Source organism: Schistocerca serialis, chromosome 2, assembly GCF_023864345.2.
Source record: "Schistocerca serialis cubense isolate TAMUIC-IGC-003099 chromosome 2, iqSchSeri2.2, whole genome shotgun sequence".
NCBI lineage: Eukaryota > Metazoa > Arthropoda > Insecta > Orthoptera > Acrididae > Schistocerca > Schistocerca serialis.
The window spans coordinates 304,301,986-304,323,979 of NC_064639.1; the positions used below are offsets into that span (position 1 = coordinate 304,301,986).

The 21,994-nt window shown below is 44.2% G+C and overlaps 1 protein-coding gene across 1 annotated transcript in view; it reads left to right on the plus strand.

The window, feature by feature from the left end:
- LOC126455923 (uncharacterized) overlaps positions 1-21,994 on the plus strand; it is a 151,913-nt gene that overhangs the window by 88,053 nt on the left and 41,866 nt on the right. Inside the window, exons 2-4 of the mRNA XM_050091681.1 lie at positions 3,158-3,274; positions 3,422-3,537; positions 19,664-20,473. Coding sequence (XP_049947638.1) covers positions 3,158-3,274; positions 3,422-3,537; positions 19,664-20,473 — 1,043 coding nt within the window. The remainder of the gene's footprint in view (positions 1-3,157; positions 3,275-3,421; positions 3,538-19,663; positions 20,474-21,994) is intronic.

Sequence of the window (21,994 nt, forward strand, 5' to 3'; positions counted from 1 at the left end):
CTGTTTCTACTACTACTACTACTACCACTACCAGTACTACAGAAAGCACCTGTAACAGTGGTCGATTCGAATCAGACCTGTATCAGTGCAGTAGATTGGAAAATGTACATAGTGGGAGGATTAATCTTAACGTATCCTTGATGTATGCTGAGATACCTCAAAGGGAATGTAGGAGGGGCATTCCGACAGTATTTTTTTTGTGTGGCGTGCCCGAACCAGATTATGCATTTGATTCTTCCCGCTAACCCCTGTTGGTTTAGTTGTCACGTAGCGGCAGCAGTGCGGAGCGTTCCTAAATTGCATCTTGCATCGGCGTGCGTATGAAACAGAATTCCTCATTCCAGAACAGTGGAGGCACGAATTTCCAGCCCCCGCAAAGGCTACGCTAGCATGGAGTTCACTTGCAAATTTGATAGGACTTCCGTGTCACATCCACCGTACAGTACTGCGGTAGTACCTTCAGATTTCCGCCGCATCCTTCTTTGAGAGATGGACTACGTGACCAAACGTTTTCCTTGACTCATATGCTGCCGTTAAAGCTATAAGACAATGGATGGCCACAGCTAGTTCACATGCGGGCTCTTGTTCATCGTCGACAAAAGTGCTTAACGGGTGGTGATGACTATGTGGAAAAATGACGGAAATCGTGCTCTGTTTAACTGCGTTAGTGTGCGTTATGTATCTGCTGCAGTGTCCATCGTCGTCTGACATACAGTAATTAGGCGTATCCGCCTTCACGAAGTTTACGTCCGTTGATTCCTAGATTGACATATGCATATCTCTCCGTCCTTTCGGTCTGTAGTTCCAAATTTTCTTGGATGGTCTTATTCATTCTCTTTGCGTGATATTTCCACACCTCTCTATATGCAGTTATTTCTTTATTAATAGCATCTTCGTCCTCTGTTTCATCTCTTCTTGTGCAGCACTTCGTACCCCCCCCCCCACCCCCCCCCCACCCCCGCCCAGATTCTCATCTCTCCTACTTATATGTTGCTGTCGGCTTTGTTTTCATATGTCCAGCTCTCACTTGCAAACTTGTGTCGCTATAGTTCTACAAAAGTAGATTTTTGCAGTGAATGTTCTGTTTGTTGTCACACATATTGTCTGAAATTTGTAGCTGTACTTACCGTGATTGTAAAAAGAAGACATTAGTTTCGGAATGACCCTCGTATTACTCACGACGACGAATCGAGTAGGCTCAGAATTGAGTTCTTCTACTGTGTAAGAGATCAGCGGAAAAATGTTCCTGTCGTAGCTAAAAAAAAGGCGAATATTCATCTGTTTGAAAGACCATTACTGAAAAGTGGGGTACCAGCCAGATGCCTTATTCTGCCTTCTTCAGCATCTTCAAAAATTTTCCCAAAAATGTAGGCATCGAAAATATTTGCGTTTTTTTTTTTTTTAACATGCAACTCACCTCATATTCCCATGAGCTCCCCTAACCGTAACTCACACCCATTAGTCTATCGCTGTAAGTCGCTCATACTCTTTCACTCCATCTTGCCCATTCTCGCTCACTCATTTATCCCAACTCATTTCATTATCTCTTTGTGTCTCTCCGTCCACGTTTCCGGTCTCACAGCCACAGCCTCCTTCGTTTTTGTCCTACTACTGTCTCCTCTAACTGGTATTGTCTCCCTTTTGCTCTCTCTTACTGCTTCTATATCATTCATTCCTTCCCACTGTTGCTGTCTCTTCTCACTGTCAGTATCTCTCTCTGCCTCGTTGTCATTGTCATAGACTATCTGTCATTAACACTAGCTCTCGCCCACTTCCACTTTCTGTTTCCTCTATATCTGTCCCAGTTACTGTCTGCTCCACTCTCTTCCTAACACTGTTCTGCTATTCTGTCATTGTCAGCTATGTTTCACTGTCGCTGTGTCCCTCTCTTTCCCTCACACTGCTATTATCTCCTTCGCTCCTTCTATACCACAACCACTGTCTACTATCTTCTAGTGTTTATTACTCTTTAGTCTCTTTGCCACTGCCACTCTGTCAGCATAAAAAAGCGGGAATATGCCAAAATTTTTGGGAAAATTTTTAAAGATGCTCTGGGAGGTAGATTGAGACAGCTCGTACCCCACTCCTCAGTCACAGTCTTGTAAGAAACAGTAGAACATTCGCCTTTTTTTGTGCTCCGATAGAAGCATTTTTCTGCTGGTTCCCTTCTTTTCCCAGCTACGGCAGGGCGTGTAACTCATATGAAAAGAACTTTATGGGTCAGTACAGTTTTGATAGTTTACTTCTGTGAAACTGAAATAACGCAAAACTAATTTTACACCTCAGACCAGATTTTACGTGCACAAAAATTTTGCTTGTGCTTCAGTACTACAACATGGGGTTCCAACTACCCTTCTGATGATAACGGAGACACTTGACCGCATTGTTTCTGTGCTACATCGCTGTGTTAACTACGTTTCCGCCAGACATGGATTTTACGTGCGTATTTTTTGTCTACAAGTAGGGAAACTTCGCACCTTGGAAACGGATAAAGATATCAAGATAATTTTCAAGGCTGTTCGATATCGGGATCTTGCGAAAACGTCGTAAAAATTACATCTATTTCCTGTACAAAGCAGTCTTGCCATCCGCGTTTTCACACCCAGAAGCCATGTTTTTGGAGTGTTTCTCGATAACGAATAAAGATTTTTGAAAATGGGATGATGGCGTTTCTAGATAAATGCTTGGTGAATATACCGTTGGAATCTGAGCAATTTGCTGCGGTTAATTATTTCTATATCTGCTGCCGACGGCGTAAAAATGGTGAAAAATGCTTTTTTGGGGTTTTGTCAGGAACCGTCCATGAGCTAGATGGTGCCTCAACGAGACCCTTAAGGATCACCATAGACCATAGACAATGCAAAAAGAACCAACCGATTTGCTTCCTCCATTTGGCCAAACAGCAAGAAGTGCGAAATATTAAAAAAATTAACTCTGCACTATAGGATACCTACAGTAAGACGATCCTTATGTTGGGCATGCTCAAGGGATATCCAAAGCACTTGATCCTACCAATCTATCACCAATAAAACCTGAAGTACGAGCGCCGGAAAAACCCAGTTTTTTTGCGTTTTGGAACATGTTGGTAGCGCATGCAGTCGCAGTTGTACAGATTTCCTGCTGTAAAGTAACGCATGTTTCTCGTTTCCTTCCGCAGGCCTGCCTCTGGACATGGACATATCGTTCAGCAACGTGCTGGAGGACGCACGTCAGTACTTCCAGGGGCTGCCGTCTCCCGCGTCGGGCCCGGGCGCTCCGCCCCCGCAGGCGCCGGGCCAGCAGCCGCCCCCGCAGCAGGCACAACCGCCCCCGCAGCAGGTGGGCGGCACCGCCGCCGCCGCGCCAGCGCCGTCTGGCCAGCCTCCGCCGGCGCCGCCCCCGCAGCAGGTGGCACCGCCGCCGTCCGCCCCCGCCGCCGCAGAGCCGCCACCCGTGGGTACACAGTACGACGTGGCGCCCGCCTCCACAGCCGCCCCCACCGTCTTGTCCTACTGGCCGCCCCCAGCCTCCACAGCCACCACCTACCCTCGTAAAAATGTGAGTTTTTCTCTAACCAAGCCACAGAATTTTATGATGTGACAAATTTCGGCTGATTACAAGTGAAATAATAAAGAAAGAGGTGAAAAAAGTAATGGGATACCTCCTAACATCGTGCCATACTGCCTCTGTAGCCGTCCATAATAACGAAAGTGTTGTCGGTGCCGGATTTTGTACATGAACTGACCTGTCGATTACGTCTCATGTTCGGTGGAATTCATGTCGGGCGAAGTGGGTGGCTAAATCATTTGCTCGAATTGTCCAGAGTGTTCTTCAAACCAATTGCGAATAATTTTGTCATCCATAAAAATTCCATCGTTATTTGGGGACATGAAGTTCATGAATGGGTACACAGTACGACGTGGCGCCCGCCTCCACAGCCGCCCCCACCGTGTTGTCCTACTGGCCGCCCCCAGCCTCCACAGCCACCACCTACAGTGGCTGAACATACCATTTCCAGTCAATGATCCGTACAGTGGGACCAGAGGACCCAGTCCATTCCACGTAAACACAGGCCACACCATTATGGAGTTACCACCAGCTCGCGTAGTGCCTTGTTGATAACTTGGGTCCATGGATTCGAGGTTTCTGCGCCACACTCGATCCCTGCCATCAGCTCTTACCAACTGGAAACGGGGTTCATTTCAGCGGGCTACGGTTTTCCAGTCGTCAAGGCTCCAACCAATATTTTCATGAGCTCAAGAGGGGCGCTGCAGGCGATGTCGTGCTGTTTACAAAAGCGCTCGGGTGGGTCGTCTACTGCCATAGCCCATTAACGCCAAATTTCCCCACACTGCCCTAACGGATACTTGCCTCGTACGTACCACATTGCTTTCTGCGGTTGTTCCATGCAGTGTTGCTTGTCTGTCAGCACTAGCAACTCTATGCAAACGCCGCTGCTCTCGGTCATTAAGTGAAGGCCCTCGGCCACTGCGTTGTCCGTGGTGAGAAGTAATGCTTGATATTTGGTATTTTCGATACACTCTTGTCACTGTGGATCTCAGAACACCGAATTCCCTACCGATTTCCGAAATGGAGTGTCCCATGCGTGTCAGTGAATTCCTGTCGTGCGGTCATAATCACGTCGGAAACGTTTTCACATCAAACACCCGAATACAAATGGCAATTCCGACAGTGGATTGCCATTTTATTACATGCTACTACCGCCATCTGTATATGTGGATATCTCTGTTTCATGATTTTTTTCACCTCAGTGAGCATAAATATCCAGTGATGTTACGAAAGCTCGCTGAAAAGTAATTTTGTTCTCAATATTCTTTGAGGCATTACAGTGTCACGCGTATTACTCGGCCGACTTTCCCGCTTCGCTGACCCAAGTTGCAACCCTCTGCGGTTAGAAGGCTCCAAAATGTAGCGTCAAACATGTCGGTATGTAACGGAACTATGGCTTTGTGTGAGGAACAGGGTGCTGTAGTCCCTCAGGAAACTGAAAGCACGAATTCGAAGAGTTCGTCCACACATGGTGCTTGTCTCCTCCAGCATGAGAATGCCAGATCACACACGAGCTTTGCGACATCTGCAGTAATCGGACGCCTTTGGTTCACTAATCTATTATCATCCACACTGCCCTGATTTGCCCCATTCGTTTGCAGCTGTTTCCAAAACTTAAAGAACTTCGAAAGTGTTGAAGCGGTGCAAGCAGAAGTGAGGCAGTGGCTCCGTCAACGTTATACAGTTATGATATCAAATAACTGGTTTCTCGTTGGAAGAAATGTCTTCGTCGCCAGGGTGATTATCTTGAGAAATAAATATGTAGACATGAAGAATATTAATGTAGAAAGATACTAATGTTTGTATTTAACATAAAAAATTCGGAGGCACTACTTTTCAGCACGCCTTCGTAAGTGCCGAAATTCAGTACGACTGGCGTAAATGCAGTGTGACGAGGGATAACAACAGAACACACGAGGTATAACAATAGAACGCTCAAAAGTTCTGCTGTGTAAAAAAAGGGAACATTTACAGTGTACACAGTTGTGCGGCGACTTCTCTCCACCATAGTCGGCTGTAGAACCAGTGAAAGGAAGGAAGGGGAAAAAAAGAAAAAGAAAGAAAAGACCAGATCACAGAGAAAATCACGAATGACTTATGTTTCGTCTTGGAGCTGTTTTGTTTATTTTGTGATCATCCAGTTACTTATTCTGTGATAAAGAGTCCCGAACATTGAATTGTATACTGACCTTGACACAAATATGACGTAAGACTGGTTATCTCGAGGTAGTCTGAAGCGACGTTGATACTCTAGTTCCAGTTACGCGTTAAGTGCGATAAGCGCTTCTGAGAGCACAGTCAGCTGGAACGCGTACACAGTCACAAGCGGAATTATAATGTCTTTCCCCAAAGTACTGGACGCAAGACACACGTACGCCATTCAAATTGCCTGATCTACTAGCCGTGTCTCTGGGTGGATCTCTAGCGCAAGTAGATTGCACTCCCCATTCATGCAAGGAACTTGAGCGTAGGAACGATACTGTTGATGTCTGTGGTAACGATATAGTTTTGCCCGCACAAAGGCGTGATCTTTCGTTCTCATTTCAGTATTAAAAGAGACCATCATGAATCAGACGGTTGGGTGTGAAAATAATACCGCGTCGTTATAATTAAAGTGCAGCTACTCACGGAAGTCCACTGCAGACTGTAATTATCGTATGGCAGCGGAACTTAGTAGATATTCTAATGTGTTAATGCGGAACCGATTTACGGTGGAAAAAAATTAGTTCTAATTTTGGCTACAAGGTGCAGATCTGGCGCTGTGATTGCAAGAAAGGTGTACAGAAATGTTTCCATCTGTAATGGATTAGGAACGTTACGTAAGCAGAAGGTGTCAAACAAGCGAGAAAGGCATAATGTTGATTTTATTAATAATCGCGTCTTACACAGTTTGTTCAACATAAGCACCGGATACGTCGACGTAACGCTGCATCCATAAACCGCCGTGATCAACAGTTGTTCGCAGCAGTTCCGATGAAATCTGAGCAGCGTGTTCGTGTATATACCTACTGGCCTTCGGATCAGGTAGAGACCGAACGTGCCCCTGTTAAGCGCGTTCTTTTAGATATCTCCGTAATCAAAAGTCACATGGATTCAGAACAGGGTATCTTGCAAGCCGTGCATCTGGAAAACCTCTGGAGATAACGTCCGTGGAAGGTTGCATTTAGCAGTTCTTCCACTGGGCGAGCGCCATGAGCTGCCGCCCCATGTTGCATGAAAACAGTGGTTTCCACATAGCTGCGCTCTTCCAAAACAGGAATCACATAATGAAGGAGATCTCGATAACGTGCTGACCTTACGGTACACCTGACAGGCCCTCTGTGTGTATCCTCTTCAGAGAAGAGGGGATCGAGAATAAAGGCGCTTGTGAATCCTCACTCCACAGTCACTTACGGCGAGTGCAATGGTTCTTCCTGCACAACACTCGGTTAACAGTGCATCAAATTCGCCGGTTTTGTGTATGTCACACCATAGAATATCGTTGGCCACATGTCATCGACCTCGATCTGTGACAGAAACCGACGAGCAAATTTAAAACGTTGCTGCGGATCATGAGGTTTTAGTTGTTGCACGGTCTTGGTCTTGTGAGGATACCAATGTAAAATAACGACAAAGTATTGTGTACTGTTGACCATGGAATGGACAATTCTCGTGACACCGCACGAGCACTATCACTGCCCAGAGAACGTGTTGAATAGCCAGTTACAGTACCAGCAAGCTCGTCACAACTTCCAACGGGATATGACACTTGCCTCACACCAAGCTCACCCGTGTTTTCGAACCTCATCATCACCACCTTTAAACAATTTAATGACATGCAAACTCTCCTAAAACATTTCAGTCGTCATACTCTCTCTATACAGCACTGTAATTGCTGACGGTCACATAAAACACTTTGACTAACTGCGCACGGCCTCACTTCTCGATAGCCATACTGTTCACTCACGTTATGGCTTCTCAAATGACAGCTTGGCTGCCACACCGTGATACGAACTGTGTAAAGCGCCAGATTTGCACCTGGTGGCCACAATTGGAACTGATTTGTTTTCCAGCGTAAATCGGTTGCGCGTTAATGTACTGGCATATCTGCCAAGTGTCGCTGCCATACGATAATTACAGCCCACAGTGGACCTCTATGAGTAGCTGCACTTTAATAATTATAACCACATGGTACCAACGAAAACTCGTACTTAAACGGAATTAGCTGAACGTACTTCTCCTTGAACCTACTTACTGCGTGTAATCTTTGGTTTCCGTCTTCAATACTTACCCCTCAAACTTCCCCCATTATCAAATTAACTATTCCTTGATGCTCCAGGATGGGTCATGTCAACCGATTCGGTGAAGCTGTGCCATGAATTTCTTTTGTCCCCGATTCTATTCAGTACGCTTTCATTAGTTATCTAACCTCAACATTCTTCTTTAGCACGACATAAAAAAAAACCTTCTGGCCTGTTCTTGCGTGTGCTGCTTATCAACCATGTTTCACTCTCGTACTAGGCAACACTCCAGACAAATACTTTCAGAGACGACTTCCAACCACTTACTTATTAGATGCTAAAATATTTCTTTTTATTTTCCTGTCCTGATAGGAAAATCACTTTAGTAAACTTATTTGCTTATTCTAATTTCCTCAGCCGTCGCTTGATTTTATTCGGCTACATACCATTACACTTGTTTTATTTTCATCTTATAACTTCTTTTCAAGACACTACCCATTCCGTTCAGCTCCTTTTCCAAGTCCTTGCTCGTCTCAGATAGAATTACAGGGTTATCGGCAAACATCAAAATCCTAATTCCTTCTCCCTTAACTCTGCTTCCAAATTTTTCTTTGGTTTATTTTACTACGTGGTCACTGTATCAATTGAATAACTTGTGGAATAGGCTACAATACCGCCACATTCTGTTTTCGATCCTTTTTGTGGCCTTTGGCTCGTACTACTGCAACCTGATTTTTGAACAATTTATAGATGACCTTCCACTCCTTATCTTTTATATTTGCTTGTATTCAGAATTTCAAAGAATACATTCTTCATTGTCAAAAGCTATTTCTGAACCTACAAATGCTATTAACGTAGATTTGCCGTTCTTGAGTCTATCTCCTAAGAAAAGTTGTAGGATCAGCGTTGCCTCACGTGGTTCTACATTTCTTCGGAACCCAAGCTGATCTTTCCCAGGGTCGGCTTCTACCAATTTTTCCATTCTTCTGCAAATAATTCGTGTCATTATTTTGCAGCAATGACCTATTAAACTGGTGGTCCGGTAATATTCACACCTTTAAGCATTTGTTTTCATTGCAGTCGGGATTACTACGTTTTTCTTGAAGCCACGGGCTATTTCGCAAGTTTGCATACCTGGCACACCAGGTGGAATAGTTTGTCCATGGCATTTTCCCCCAAGGATCTCAGTAATTCTGGGTGCATGCTACCTGTCTCAGCTGCCTGATTTGGATTTGGGCACTTGCTTTTGAGGGGGATCGTTTGAGAAAATAAACGGGTACTGATACATGTAAGCTAAGGTAACTCTTCCTGTTTGAAAAATAATTGAACCAAATTTTGCACATCTTGTCATGTTATTGGCTATAATCTGGATTTGGTTTTTAGTTTTTTGTCAAGTAATTTAATTAGGACATTGCTGGATGCTTTTAGAACACAAACCAAATCCAACGAAAGCGTGTGCTGATAGGTGTGAATATTACCGAATATCAGTTTAACAAGTCATAGTTACAAAATACTAACACGAATTGTTTACAGAAGAATGGAAGAAAACTGGGAGAAAGGGAGGGAAGATTACTTCGGACTCTGGAGAAATGTAGGAACACGCGAGGCAATATTGCCGCTGTGACTTCTTTTAGAAGATGGTTAAAGAAAGGCAAACCTACGTTTGTAGGATTTATAAAGGTTGACAAAGATTTTGACAATGTTGACTAGAATACTCCCTTTGAAATTCTAAAGGTAGCAGGGCTAGATTACGGGGAGCGAAAAGCTATTTAAAACTTGTACAGAAACCAGACGGCAGTTGTAGGAGTCGAGGTGTATGGGACGTAAGCAGTGGTTGAGAAGGGCGTGAACAGGGTTGTAGCCTACATCTCATTTATTCAATCCGTCGATTGAGGAGGCCAAGGAAAAATATGGAGAAGTTCAGTTAAAGGTCAAGAAGAAGAAAACGATATACAGTTCAGTCAAGAAGAGAGTAGAAGGTTTTGAATTGTGGTACTACAGAAGAATGCTGAACATTAGATATGTAGATCGCCTAACTAACGAGGAGATGCTGAATAGAATTGGAGAGTCAATAAGTTTATGGCACAAGTGGACTAAATTAAGGGGTTGGTTGACACATTCTGAGACGTCAAAGGATCACGTATTTAGTATTGGAGGAAAGTTTGTGTGTGTGAAGGTTTTTCTTAGTAATTAGATAAACAAATGTGTGCACCAGTTTTTTAATGTTAGTGTTACAACTCTCGCAACAATTTATGAATTATATATATAGCATTTTCTATTTCAGAAAAATGTAAATAAATTTGACATTAACACACTTTAAAAAATTTTGTATCACAGGGAGTTATGTTATAGTATGTGCGAAGACTATAAGAAATTTCACATTTTATCTGCGATGGTTCAACAGAAAATATTCCTCATACACTGAAAAATGAAATCTGCGGGAAACGCAGAAATAAGATTTTATTAGCGTTTAAGCCAGAAGGAAGTAACTTAATATTGGCCATAACCATACATTTGGTGATTTTGGTCTTCATTTAGCTCTTTTCCCGTTGTATGATTCAGTTTGGCAAATACTGTTTACTGACATTTCTGGACTAGCGATACGCATGTCATCTATATTTTTCAATAAGTTTTCAGTGAAGCAACGTGCACCAGATCCTTGTCTCACAAGGGTCCTGATTCTTCCACTATTACCATCACTCAACACCAAACCAACATCATATAAAAAATTTTAACAACAGTAGATAAGGAAAATTTTGTCTTTGGGCGTCTGTCTTAAATGAGGTTATTAAAGTTCTCGTTAAAGTTTTGTGTTCCACCAAGTGTACATTTCTGTAACAAATTATAATTAATCGCATCATAAATGGTGATGGGCTCACAGCCACAGTACTCTACGGGAAGTAATCAAATATCGCAAAAAAATATAGTTTTGTAGAAAAGGGGTCGTAACACTGCTCATTGGCCCAAACAATATGGCCTTTACAGCATTTGTAGCACGAATTAAAGTCCGCAAATTGATGACATTATTTCCAACATGCAACAGAACTAAACGGTGGCAAAATAATTCCAACGTTTTTAATCAATTTTTGCGCACACTGAGGTGACAAAAGTCATGGGATACCTCCTAATATCGTGTCGGACCTTCTTTAGCCCAGACGTAATGAAGCAGCTTGATGCGGCATGGACTAAACGAAACGTTGAAAGTCCCCTGCAGAAATAATGAGCCATGCTGCCTCTATGGCCGCCCATAATTGTGTAAGTGTTGCCGGTGCAGGATTTCGTGCACGAACTGGCCTCTCGATTACGTGCCATAAATGCTCGATGGGATTCATGTCTTGCGATCTGGGTGGCCGTATCATGTGCTCGAACTGTCCAGAGTGTTCTTCAAACCACTTGCGAACAGTTGTGGCCCGGCGACATGGCGCATTGTCATCCATAAAACCACATATTTGTTTGGGAACATGAAGTCCATGAATGTCTGCAAATGGCCTCCAAGTAGCCGAACATAACGATTTTCGGTTAATAACCATTTCAGTTGGACCAGAAGACTAAGTCGATTCCATGGAAATACAGTCCACGCCACTATGGAGCCACCACACTTTGCACAGTGCCTTGTTGACAGTTTGGGTCCACAGCTTCGTGGGGTCTGCGCCACACTCGAATCCTACCATCAGCTCTTACCATCTGAAATCGGGCCTCCTCTGGCCAGGCCACGGTTTTTCAATCGTCTAGAGTCCAACCGATACGGTCACAATTCCAGGAGAGGCGCTGTAGGCGATGTCGTCTTGTTAGCAAAGGCACTCGTGTCGGTCGTCTGCTGCCATTGCTCATTAACGCCGAATTTCGCCTCAGTGCGCTAACGGATACATTCGTCGTACGTTCCACATTGATTTTTGCCGTTATTTCACACTGTATTGCTTGTCTGTTAGCACTGACAACAATGCAAACGCCGCTGCTCTCAGTCGTTAATTGAAGGCCATCGGGGTGGTATTCTCGGATCAATCTTGACGCTATCGACCTAGGAGTTTTGAATTCACGAACATCTTCCGAAATGAAATGTCCCACGAGTCTAGTTCAACTGCCATTCCGGGTGCAAACTGTGTTAATTTCCGTCGTGCGCCCACGACCACGTCGGAATCATTTTCACATGAATCACCTGAGTACAAATGACTGGTCTGCTAATGCACTGCCCTTCTATATCTTGTGTAAGCGACACAATCGCCATCTGTATATGTGCATATCGCTTTCCCATGACTTTTGTAGCCTCAGTATACATCCCCCCTTATCCAAGGCCATTTGCCAACATCGCTGCTCCTCGTTACCGCAGAGGTGGTAGAAGGTTTTTGTTGAAGCAAAGAGCTGTGGGAGATAATGCTCAAGGCCACCAGATGAGTGTGAAGGCTGGGGGACTGGACGGGCGAACCGTGAAAGCGGCGCTCCTACACCGCGCGCCAGCCAGGCCAGCCGCCTCAGCTGCAGCGTGCGCACGCATCTCTCGAATTATACGACGCACAAGCCACGAAGGCCCGAGCAGGGAGCGCGGTCGGGGTTGCGAACCTGCCAGTGGCGTGTGCAGGCGGTGTTCCATTGTTCATTCAAGTTTCGTCTCATCTTTGACAGCTAGCTCGTTTTGTTGTCTTGGTGGCCAAGGGCGCCCGTAAAATTTGTATGGGGAGCGGGTTAGACTTGGGCGTATAGTGTACTTTTATTATTTTGGAAGACGGATGACAATTTGCAAGTAGCCATAGAAATTATCAAATAGCCATAGAAATTATCAAATCCGACCATCTTAAGTACATGTGTAACACTAAACCTATTTCTTTTCCTTACGTAAGTACACCATATTGTTTGCTTTGCCAGAGAGCTAGAGGGAGGGGGCGGGTCCCCACTGTTGCTCATACCGGCGCCCTTGTTGATGGGTGCCTACGCTTCTTTCATCGTAAATTCATATCTAGTGTAAACATACGCACTCTCATTGATTGTTGATCGGCCGCAGTGCACACCCAGTGTTGCATCGCTACTAAAAAATAGGGCTCACTTGCTACACATCGAAGCGAACTGGGTAGGGCGGTAGCACCATTGTGCTTACGACCAAAAATATACTGAGTGAGTGGGTTCGGGGGCGAGGAGGGAGGTAGTAATAGCGTACACTCCGGTATTGTTGCAAGTGTAGAGCTGTCGCACGCTGTACGCCAGTGCCTTGCGTAACTATCCCAACAAATCGTGGGTTGTGCTTTTGTTTGACAATATCGTTCGCACGGTAATTTGTAAGCATTCAAGTTTCATGTAATTATACCATTTGCCGTTTTAACACTCGCAATACAAAAGGGGGGGGGGGTACTTTGTAGCCACCTTCTGTGGTCATAACAAAATAGCTAGTCAGCTATAATTTAAAAAAAAGTTATTTGTTTTTAATGAATTTAACCAGATTTCATATATGTTTTAAATTTGTCACATAAACTTAACGCAAAAAGTTAAGTCTCGGTAGCCGATGTCACTTTTCCCAGTGAATGTCACATTCAGCATTTCGACTCTGAGGACCTTACTTACATATCAATATCTCTTTAAAATGTATGTTGAGAGTTAAATTCAACAACAGTGAACGAAATTTTCATTTTTAAAAGTTTTTCTGTGGTGGTCATGAAGTAGGTAGTATGTTTTATTGAAGATAAGTAACAGTGTGCTAAACGGTTTTTTCAGGTTCTGGACCATACTCACACATCAGTACGTCTTTAGACAGTATGTTGTTAAGACAATTCAAGAACAATTAACGAATTTTGCTTTTTCTAAAGAGTTTTTTGCAGGTGGGCATAAACTACCCCACCTAGCCTTCTTGGTAACGCACGATATGGAAAATGCCTTGATATTGCTTGGCTTAATTCTTACGTTAAGTTTTTTCGTAAAAAATTTGATACGACTTATCTGTTTTGAAAGTACTTCTTATTTGTAGATGACGATTCGTTTATTCTGACTCTTTCTAAAACCAAATCTTGAAGTTTCCTTATTATCCTTGAAGTGAAGTTCTTGTGACAAAAACTGTGGAGCTTTCTTTGCAACACTAATTTCAGAAACTAATGCCTCATAACACATTTGTCGGTATCGTCACTGGCTCAGTCACCTTTAACGGTTCATTTCAGCGCTCACCCCTTTCTCCCCCTCGTTTATTTACAGTGCAAAATAGTAATTTACCTATGTTTAATGACAATTTGTATTGCTATTACAACAGTTTAATTATACGTTCTCTAAAAGAAGTTTTTTTTCCCCGGAGAATGTTAAGTTCTCCCTGCCCTGTTGTTTGCTTATCCATTTTTTCAGTCACAACATAACTGGCAGGGCATGTAAAACAGATGTTGCCGTGAAATGTGCTTTCTTTTTAGCAGTCGACGCTGTGAGAGCTCTATGTAATGGCTGATTCCATCCAGCTTTCTCAATCGATCATGGTCGTTGCAGCCTCCATATTACGTAGCTTGGCACTGCAGCCTCCACGCACCATAGGTGCATGCACATGTTATTATATTCAGCACCATTATATTTTTGTCTAGGGTGATCTTGATGGGCAGGATATTGTTCCACCACGTCCAATCCAAGTCGACACATTCCTACTGAGATAACAAGACAATTTCACGATGATAATGTGGTGGCGCGCCATCTGGTTGTAAAATAAATTCTCTACCCATATCCTGTTGTAACTGAGGCATTAGATAATGTTCAACCATGTCCAGATATGATACGTCAGTTACAGTTGACTCCGCAAAAAATAAAGAACCGTAAATCTGGCCGACCTTGACCCGGCGTCCTACGTGATACACAGCCCAGTATCGGTGGAGCGATTGTACCAATTAATAACAGTTTGTTTGAGGTGGTGGCGTGCTATATCCTGAATAAAAATTGGACATATACTGCATTCAGTGCTGTGTCAGACATTTGTGTAAGATATTTATCCTTTTCACAATAAAGGTTGCTTTTGTATAACTAATTTATAAACACGCTGTATAATAAGACATTGAAACAAAACATAGCATCGCAGCAAGTGTATTTTGTAACTGGGCTCTTCGTAGTTTGATGTCCAAATTGGGGACCCATTCGAGGTAAGACGGTGTGGCGTTGAAGCCAGCTGGGCTGCCCTGATACGGTCGTAGTTCACCGTCCTGGGGGATGTGTTGGGCCGTTTGATTTGGGGCCCCACAGACGCGGCTAAGGCTAGGTAGCTTTTCCCAAATGTGCAGACTGTGTGCGCATACGAGGATGGTTTTGTAAGTCTGGTAAATTTCCATAAAAGAAAGGAACGTTTTTGTTGCACCTTCATGGTTGGTAAGCGTGATTACTCCAAGGATCGTACAGAGAATTTTCAACAATATAACAGCGTACAGTTCAGTGTTGACAGCCTTCTGAATTGGTAAGTGTGTCGTCTGCGATTGAAAATGGGTAAAACTAAGTTTCCTGCTGTTATTAAACATTTTAATTTGAAGGGTTGGGCTGCCGCACATATCAAAACAGAATAGGATGAAGTTCACGCAGACTCTTCACTATCTTTGAGGACCATATACTTCTTGATTAAGGAATTTAAACGTGGTGAGACAGGTACCGGAAACGATACGCGCTGCAGCATTCCAGGAAGGTCATCTCAAAGGAACCACTGACAAAATCCGTGATATGATAATGAAAGGACGCCGAATAAACATTCATGAGATTGCTGAGACTGTAAGCATCTCAACTGAGCAAGTGCATAATATCCTGCACGAGAATTGGATACGAAGGAGCTGTATGCGACGTGGGTGCTGTTATTCCTCCAAGTCGTCCAAAACCGCACTTGGGACAACATTTCAGCACAATCTCTGGCGATGTTTAATCGCAATCCGCAAGACCTTTGGCGCCGATTTGTAACTCGATGAAACCTGGATCCATCACTACACGCCAGAGTCAGAACACAGTCACAACAACTGACAAAGCCTGGTAAAAGTGCACCGAAGAAGGCAAAGATCATTTTGTCAGCTGGTAAAGTGATTGCCCCTCTTTTTGAGATTCCCAAGGAATTTCCTCATAGGTTACTTGGAAAAGGCAGAAGCATAACTAGACCCTATTATGCTTCATTGCTGGATCGTTTGAGATTTGCATTGTCTAAAAAAAAGATCAAGGTTGTCAAGAGAAAAGTGCTCTTTCACCAGGTTAATGCACCATCCCACAAATCAGTGATAACAATGGCGATAGTGCTTGAATTGGAGTTAGAACTGGTACCTTATCCACTTTATTCACCAGACTTAGCCCCAAATGACTTCTACCTGTTCCCGAACTTGAAACTTTGGCTCGCTGAGAAGAACTTTTCATCAAATGAGGAAGTGATAGTTGCGGTCAACGAGTATTCTGCAGACTGTGACAGAACCTGCTTTTTCGATAGGATGAAAAAGCTGGAGAATCGCTGGAGCAAGCGTGCAGACGTGTTCAAATTATTAGACTAAAGACATTTTTCCCAAAACTGTACGTTTATTACACATTTACATCCACATACAGATTAAATTTGTACATTCAATACTTTGTATGCGTGCCTTTGTTCTTAGTCAACCTTTGTATCCTTTTTGGCGTAGTTTTATTAACTTTTCACATGACATTTTAATATCATTGTCATGGTACCAGATTTCCTCCAGTTTCCCCATGAGATCTTGTTTGGTGGTTACTGTAAGTTTCCTTATTCTCTGTTTCACAATAGCCCATGAATTTTCAGTTGGGTTCATACAGGGCTATTTTCTGGCCAGAGCAACACTTTCAGTTGCTTTTCTTCCAAGTACTTGGAAACACTTTTGGCTTTGTGGCAAGGTGCCCCATCATGCATAAAAATGGCATATTTATTTGGAAACCACTCATTTATTTGGGGGAAAAGTTGCTTTTCATGGATTTCTGTATAATGTACTTGCCTCATTGTTCCTTCACGATGTGTAATCTGCCAGTGCCTTTCTCGGACGTCACATTCCAGACCATAATGGAAGTTGGATGCTTCACACATTGCTGCACACACTCAGTCTTGAACTGTTCTCCGGGTCTGCGACGAACACACTGGCTGCATTCTTCCATCACAGTGAATACAGATTCATCACTGAAGCATACCTGAAACATGATCACAAAATTGAAAGTTAGGAAAGCTGGGAATCGTAGCATGAGATCTCAACAGCCCCAAAATTCAAATGTGCGTTTCTTCAGTATCAATAAAACATCACAATTTCAAGCCAGATCTAACTTTAGAGATCAGACCAACTCAATTTACCATGTCATTGTACGTTCCTTAGCCCAGTTCTCTCTTGTCCACTCCTGAAGTTGTTTAGCCCACTACAATCTTTTGGTTTTCATGACAGGTGTGATTTTCTATTTTTTTTCTTTAAACGGCATTCAGACAGCCTCCTCCTCACTGTAACAGGTGAAACTTCAACACCCAAACCTTTCAGCTGATGGCTCATGTCTGTAGAAGTAAGTTTAAGGTTCATTGTTGCCATGTTTGTAAGTCTTCTCATTATTCTAGGGCTAATTGTTCTTTTACGTCCACGTTTTCCTTTCTTGTTTGGCTCGTATTCACCACCTTTCTGCACTGAACTTTTGATTCTGCTGACAGTTTTCTGCGATACTCTCATTCTGTCAGCAATTTCTTGCTGTGTATAACGATTTTCACCAAGAAGTGCTACCACAGTCGAAACTTTCCGAGGTGGAGCATCTTTTGTCTTCCCCGTAACCTCACTTTTTTTTGGAAAATCCACGATTTATTCCTATAGCTGAAAAGATGCAAGTTCACAAGCTTTGTAATGTCTTGTTAATGTAGCAAGAAGATGATAAAATAAATAACAAGCTGAAGTACACAACAGAAACATAGAACATTACTGTAAACACAGTTTTAAAGCATGTACCCAGACAACTAACACTAACACGATTAGAAGGAAATATGAAAAATGGTACGAGCTGTGAAAAATTCAGTGACCTGCGAGTTGCTTGAAAGGGAAATATCGTGGCATCAATCAAACCATTGAAACAAATCAGTAATTACACTTTTCTCTCCTATTTTTACGCCAGAAAACTTAAGAGCGTGAAAAATAATCGTTTAGTTTAATAATTTCAGCACGTCTGTATGTATCTCGAAGGAGAGTATGTCGAGAAGTGAGGTTAATTGTTTACGACTTATCAAACCACCCTCGTATCCCATGCGCCGTACGGAGTCTGTTTACGCTTTTCCCATATCTGTATTTGAAGTACAAAGCTGATAGGTTTTTCAAATTGATTGTTATCGTCACGCCTCTCAGGGAAGGCACTACCACTCGAGCTGTCGTGCCATTTGATATCCCTGCTGAAGTTTGTTGCTACCAGATGCTGGGCCAACTCGGGACGTTTATAGAGCGGAGTGGAATTATTTCGAAAATATTGGTTATTCGTGGACAGAAAGTGGAGAGACCAAGTTACATCACTGGCCATTAAAATTGCTACAACAAGAAGAAATGCAGATGATAAACGGATATTCATTGGACAAATATATTATACTAGAACTGACATGTGATTACATTTTCACGCAATTTGGGTGCATAGATCCTGAGAAATCAGTACCCAGAACAACCACCTCTGGCTGTAATAACGGCCTAGATACGCCTGGGCATTGAGTCGAACAGAGCTTGGATGGCGTGTACAGGTACAGCTAGCTGCCCATGCAGCTTCAACACGATACCACAGTTCATCAAGAGTAGTGACTGGCGTATTGTGACGAGCCAGTTGCTCGGCCACCATTGACCAGACGTTTTCCATTGGTGAGAGATCTGGAGAATGTGCTGGCCAGGGCAGCAGTCGAACATTTTCTGTATCCCGAAAGGACCTGCAACAAGCGGTCGTGCATTATCCTGCTGAAATGTAGGGTTTCGTAGGGATCGAATGAAGGGTAGAGCCACGGGTCGTAACACATCTGAAATGTAACGTCCAGTGTTCAAAGTGCCGTCAGTGCGAACAAGAGGTGACCGAGACGTGTAACCAGTGGCACCCCATACCATCACGCCGGGTGATATTCCAGTATGGCGATGACGAATACACGCTTCCAAAGTGCGTTCACTGCGATGTCGCCAAACACGGATGCGACCATCATGATGCTGTAAACAGAACCTGGATTCATCCGAAAAAATGACGTTTTGCCATTCGTGCACGCAGGTTCGTCGTCGAGTACACCATCGCAGGCGCTCCTGTCTGTGATGCAGCGTCAAGGGTAACCGCAGCCATGGTCTCCGAGCTGATAGTCCGTGCTGCTGCAAACGTCATCGAACTGTTCGTGCAGTTGGTTGTCGTCTTGCCAACGTCCCCATCTGTTGACTCAGGCATCGAGACGTGGCTCCACGATCCGTTACAGCCATGCGGATAAGATGCCTGTCATCTCGACTCTTGGGATCCAGCACGGCGTTCCGTATTACCGCCCTGTACCCACCGATTCCATATTCTGCTAACAGTTATTGGATTTCGACCAACGCGAGCAGCAATGTCGCGATACGATGAACCGCAATCGCGATGGGCTGCAATTGGACCTTTATCAAAGTCGGAAACGTGATGGTACGCATTTCTCCTCGTTACGCGAGGCATCACAACAACGTTTCACCAGACAACGCCGGTCAACTGCTGTTTGTGTATGAGAAATCGGTTGGAAACTTTCCTCGTGTCAGCACGTTGTGTGAATGCTCTGAAAAGCTAATCATTTGCATACCACAGCATCTTCTTCCTGTCGGTTAAATTTCGCGTCTGTAGCACGTCATCTTCGTGGTGTAGCAATTTTAATGGTCTGTAGTGTATTTTGAGCACACTGTAACAGACGATACGGAGGAATGCAAAACGCGACATTGACTCGGGATTGAACTTAGGACGGAGAGCGATGGGTTGGGTGTGTGCCGTAGGAACACCGGTACCTGAGCGCGGCGCCGTCCGTGACGACGAGCAAGCAGCAGCCGACGGTGTATAACGGCAGCCGGCTGTCTGCGGAGCACGCCGCCTTCCTGCACCAGAGCCGCCAGCAGCAGCAGCAGCAGCAGCAGCAGGCGGCGGCGGCGACCAGCCACAACCTGCCGCCCATCGCTGCCCTGTCGGGCTACCGCGGCGCCGGCGCGGCCGTGGGCGCAACCTCGCAGCAACAGCAGCAGCACGCTTCCTCCGCAAGGATGACTTCGGGGTCGCAGAAGACGTCGCAACGCAGCCAGCAGCAGCAGCAGCAGCAACAGCAGCAGGCGGAGTACGCGGCGCAGCAGAGCCGCTACCTGCAGTACCGCGCCGCCGCCAGCAAGTACCTGCCCGCCGCGGGGGCGGCCACCACGCTGCCTGCGCACACTCCGCAGCAACAGCAGCAGCAGCAGCAGCAGCCCTACATCAACTACCCCACGCCGCCCTCGTCCGGCTCGAGCCTCACTTCCCAGCAGCAGTCGCAGACCCAGCAGCCGGTCGTGCAGTCCCAGCACCACCCACACCTCCACCAGCAGCAGCAGCAACAGCAGCAGCTGCTGCAACACCACCACCAGCAGCTCATGCAGCAGCAGCAACAGCAGATACAGCAGCAGCAACACCTTCAGCAGCAGCAGCAACAGCAGCAGCACTACGCGTACCTCGCCCAGCACCAGGCGGCTGCCCACCATCAGCAACAACACCACCAGGCGTCCCAAGAGCACCTCAAGGCCGTCGAACAGCAGCAGAGCAAAGCTCGCCAATATTCACAGGTTGGTCATCAGCTTTAATGTCTTCCTCTTCAGTCCCTAGCAGTAGCAAAAGCCGTCGACACTCGCAGATGAAATATCCAGTGGCAGTTGTCGCCGTTATTTGGCTAGCAGACCGTACATTTTGTTCACGAAAATGGACGCACGTGGAATTCCTTTGTTAACCGTATTAAAACGCGCATTTACTTTCTCGACCATACGCTAGTCAGGTTGTTCTGTCTTTGGTGTACATAATTAAAAACATCAATTTCCGTGAACATGTAATAATACAAAAAAAAAGATAAATTTCCGGTCAGTAAGGTCATCAACTTATAGAAGTTCACCAAATCGAATAAACTCACTCCTGACAGAGAGCACACTTATATTTACATAATGTCAAATATTATAAAATTGTTACTATTCTCAAGACCTTTCAGAAAACGCGAAGGTAAAAAAAGTATACAAAAGGACGCTAAACTTCTACCGCTCCACTCTCGCTTTCGTAACAAGCCGCCACAACAAACTACGCAATACTGACCGTGTATTTTATTTTACAGCCTCCTAAAGGTTTTAACCGCCCTAATGCTACTAATTGACATTTAATTATAACAAACCGTAACAGGACAGACACGTTTTAATGAATCTTCAATGGGTCGTTGCCATAAAACGGCCTACTCCTATAACACGCGAGTTATAACGCAAAAATAACTAAATACGAAAATTATTTAACCACCAATACGACGTTTTCCGAAGTTATATTATAACAAATCGCACCAATAACGATTCGTTCTCGAGACGTTCAATGTGCTGGTGTTTGGAAACAGCATGTATTCGGGGGGTACCGTATAACATAAAACCCATAGAATATGGGCTTCTACTGGACGCGACAAATACAGTATAGCGTCTTGCCTTCTGCTTGGTTCTACTTTATGTGGTACGTTGCCGACATATTGTAGAACTTGTTTTGTGTTTCAGCGATATAGGGGAAAAGATGCATTGCTACTCACAGTAAACATGACAAAAAGACTGTTACATTTAGTTTTCGGCCAAAGCCTTCTTCAGAAAAGGAAGTACACACACACACACACACACACACACACACACACACATACACACACAAACATTACTCTTCTCACGTCCGTTCTTTCTCTTCGTTCCTATGTTTGTTCACCTTCCGGTTTGCTTGCAAGGTAAGTGTAATAGTCTTTTCGTTATGCCTGTCCACAACTCGACGTGTCATCGTTAAGGTACGTAGCAGCCTTATCCTTTTCATTATATTGTTGATATTCCAGTCTGGAGTTTCCATTATTTTATTTTGTGTCTCACGTGACTAAATGCGTGACTAGCGTGAAATAGGAGGAATTGACCTCACATGAGCTTTAGTTAACTTATTCCGTATGCCGACGACTTTTCGTGTCTGAATGAGGATGGGGATTAACATCTAGTGTCTCACGTGAGGTAGTTGTCAGACCATTTCTTTTAACGGAAAAAAGTTAACAGCTGAGACTCATACGCTGCTAATAGTGAGCGAGCATTATAGTTTGA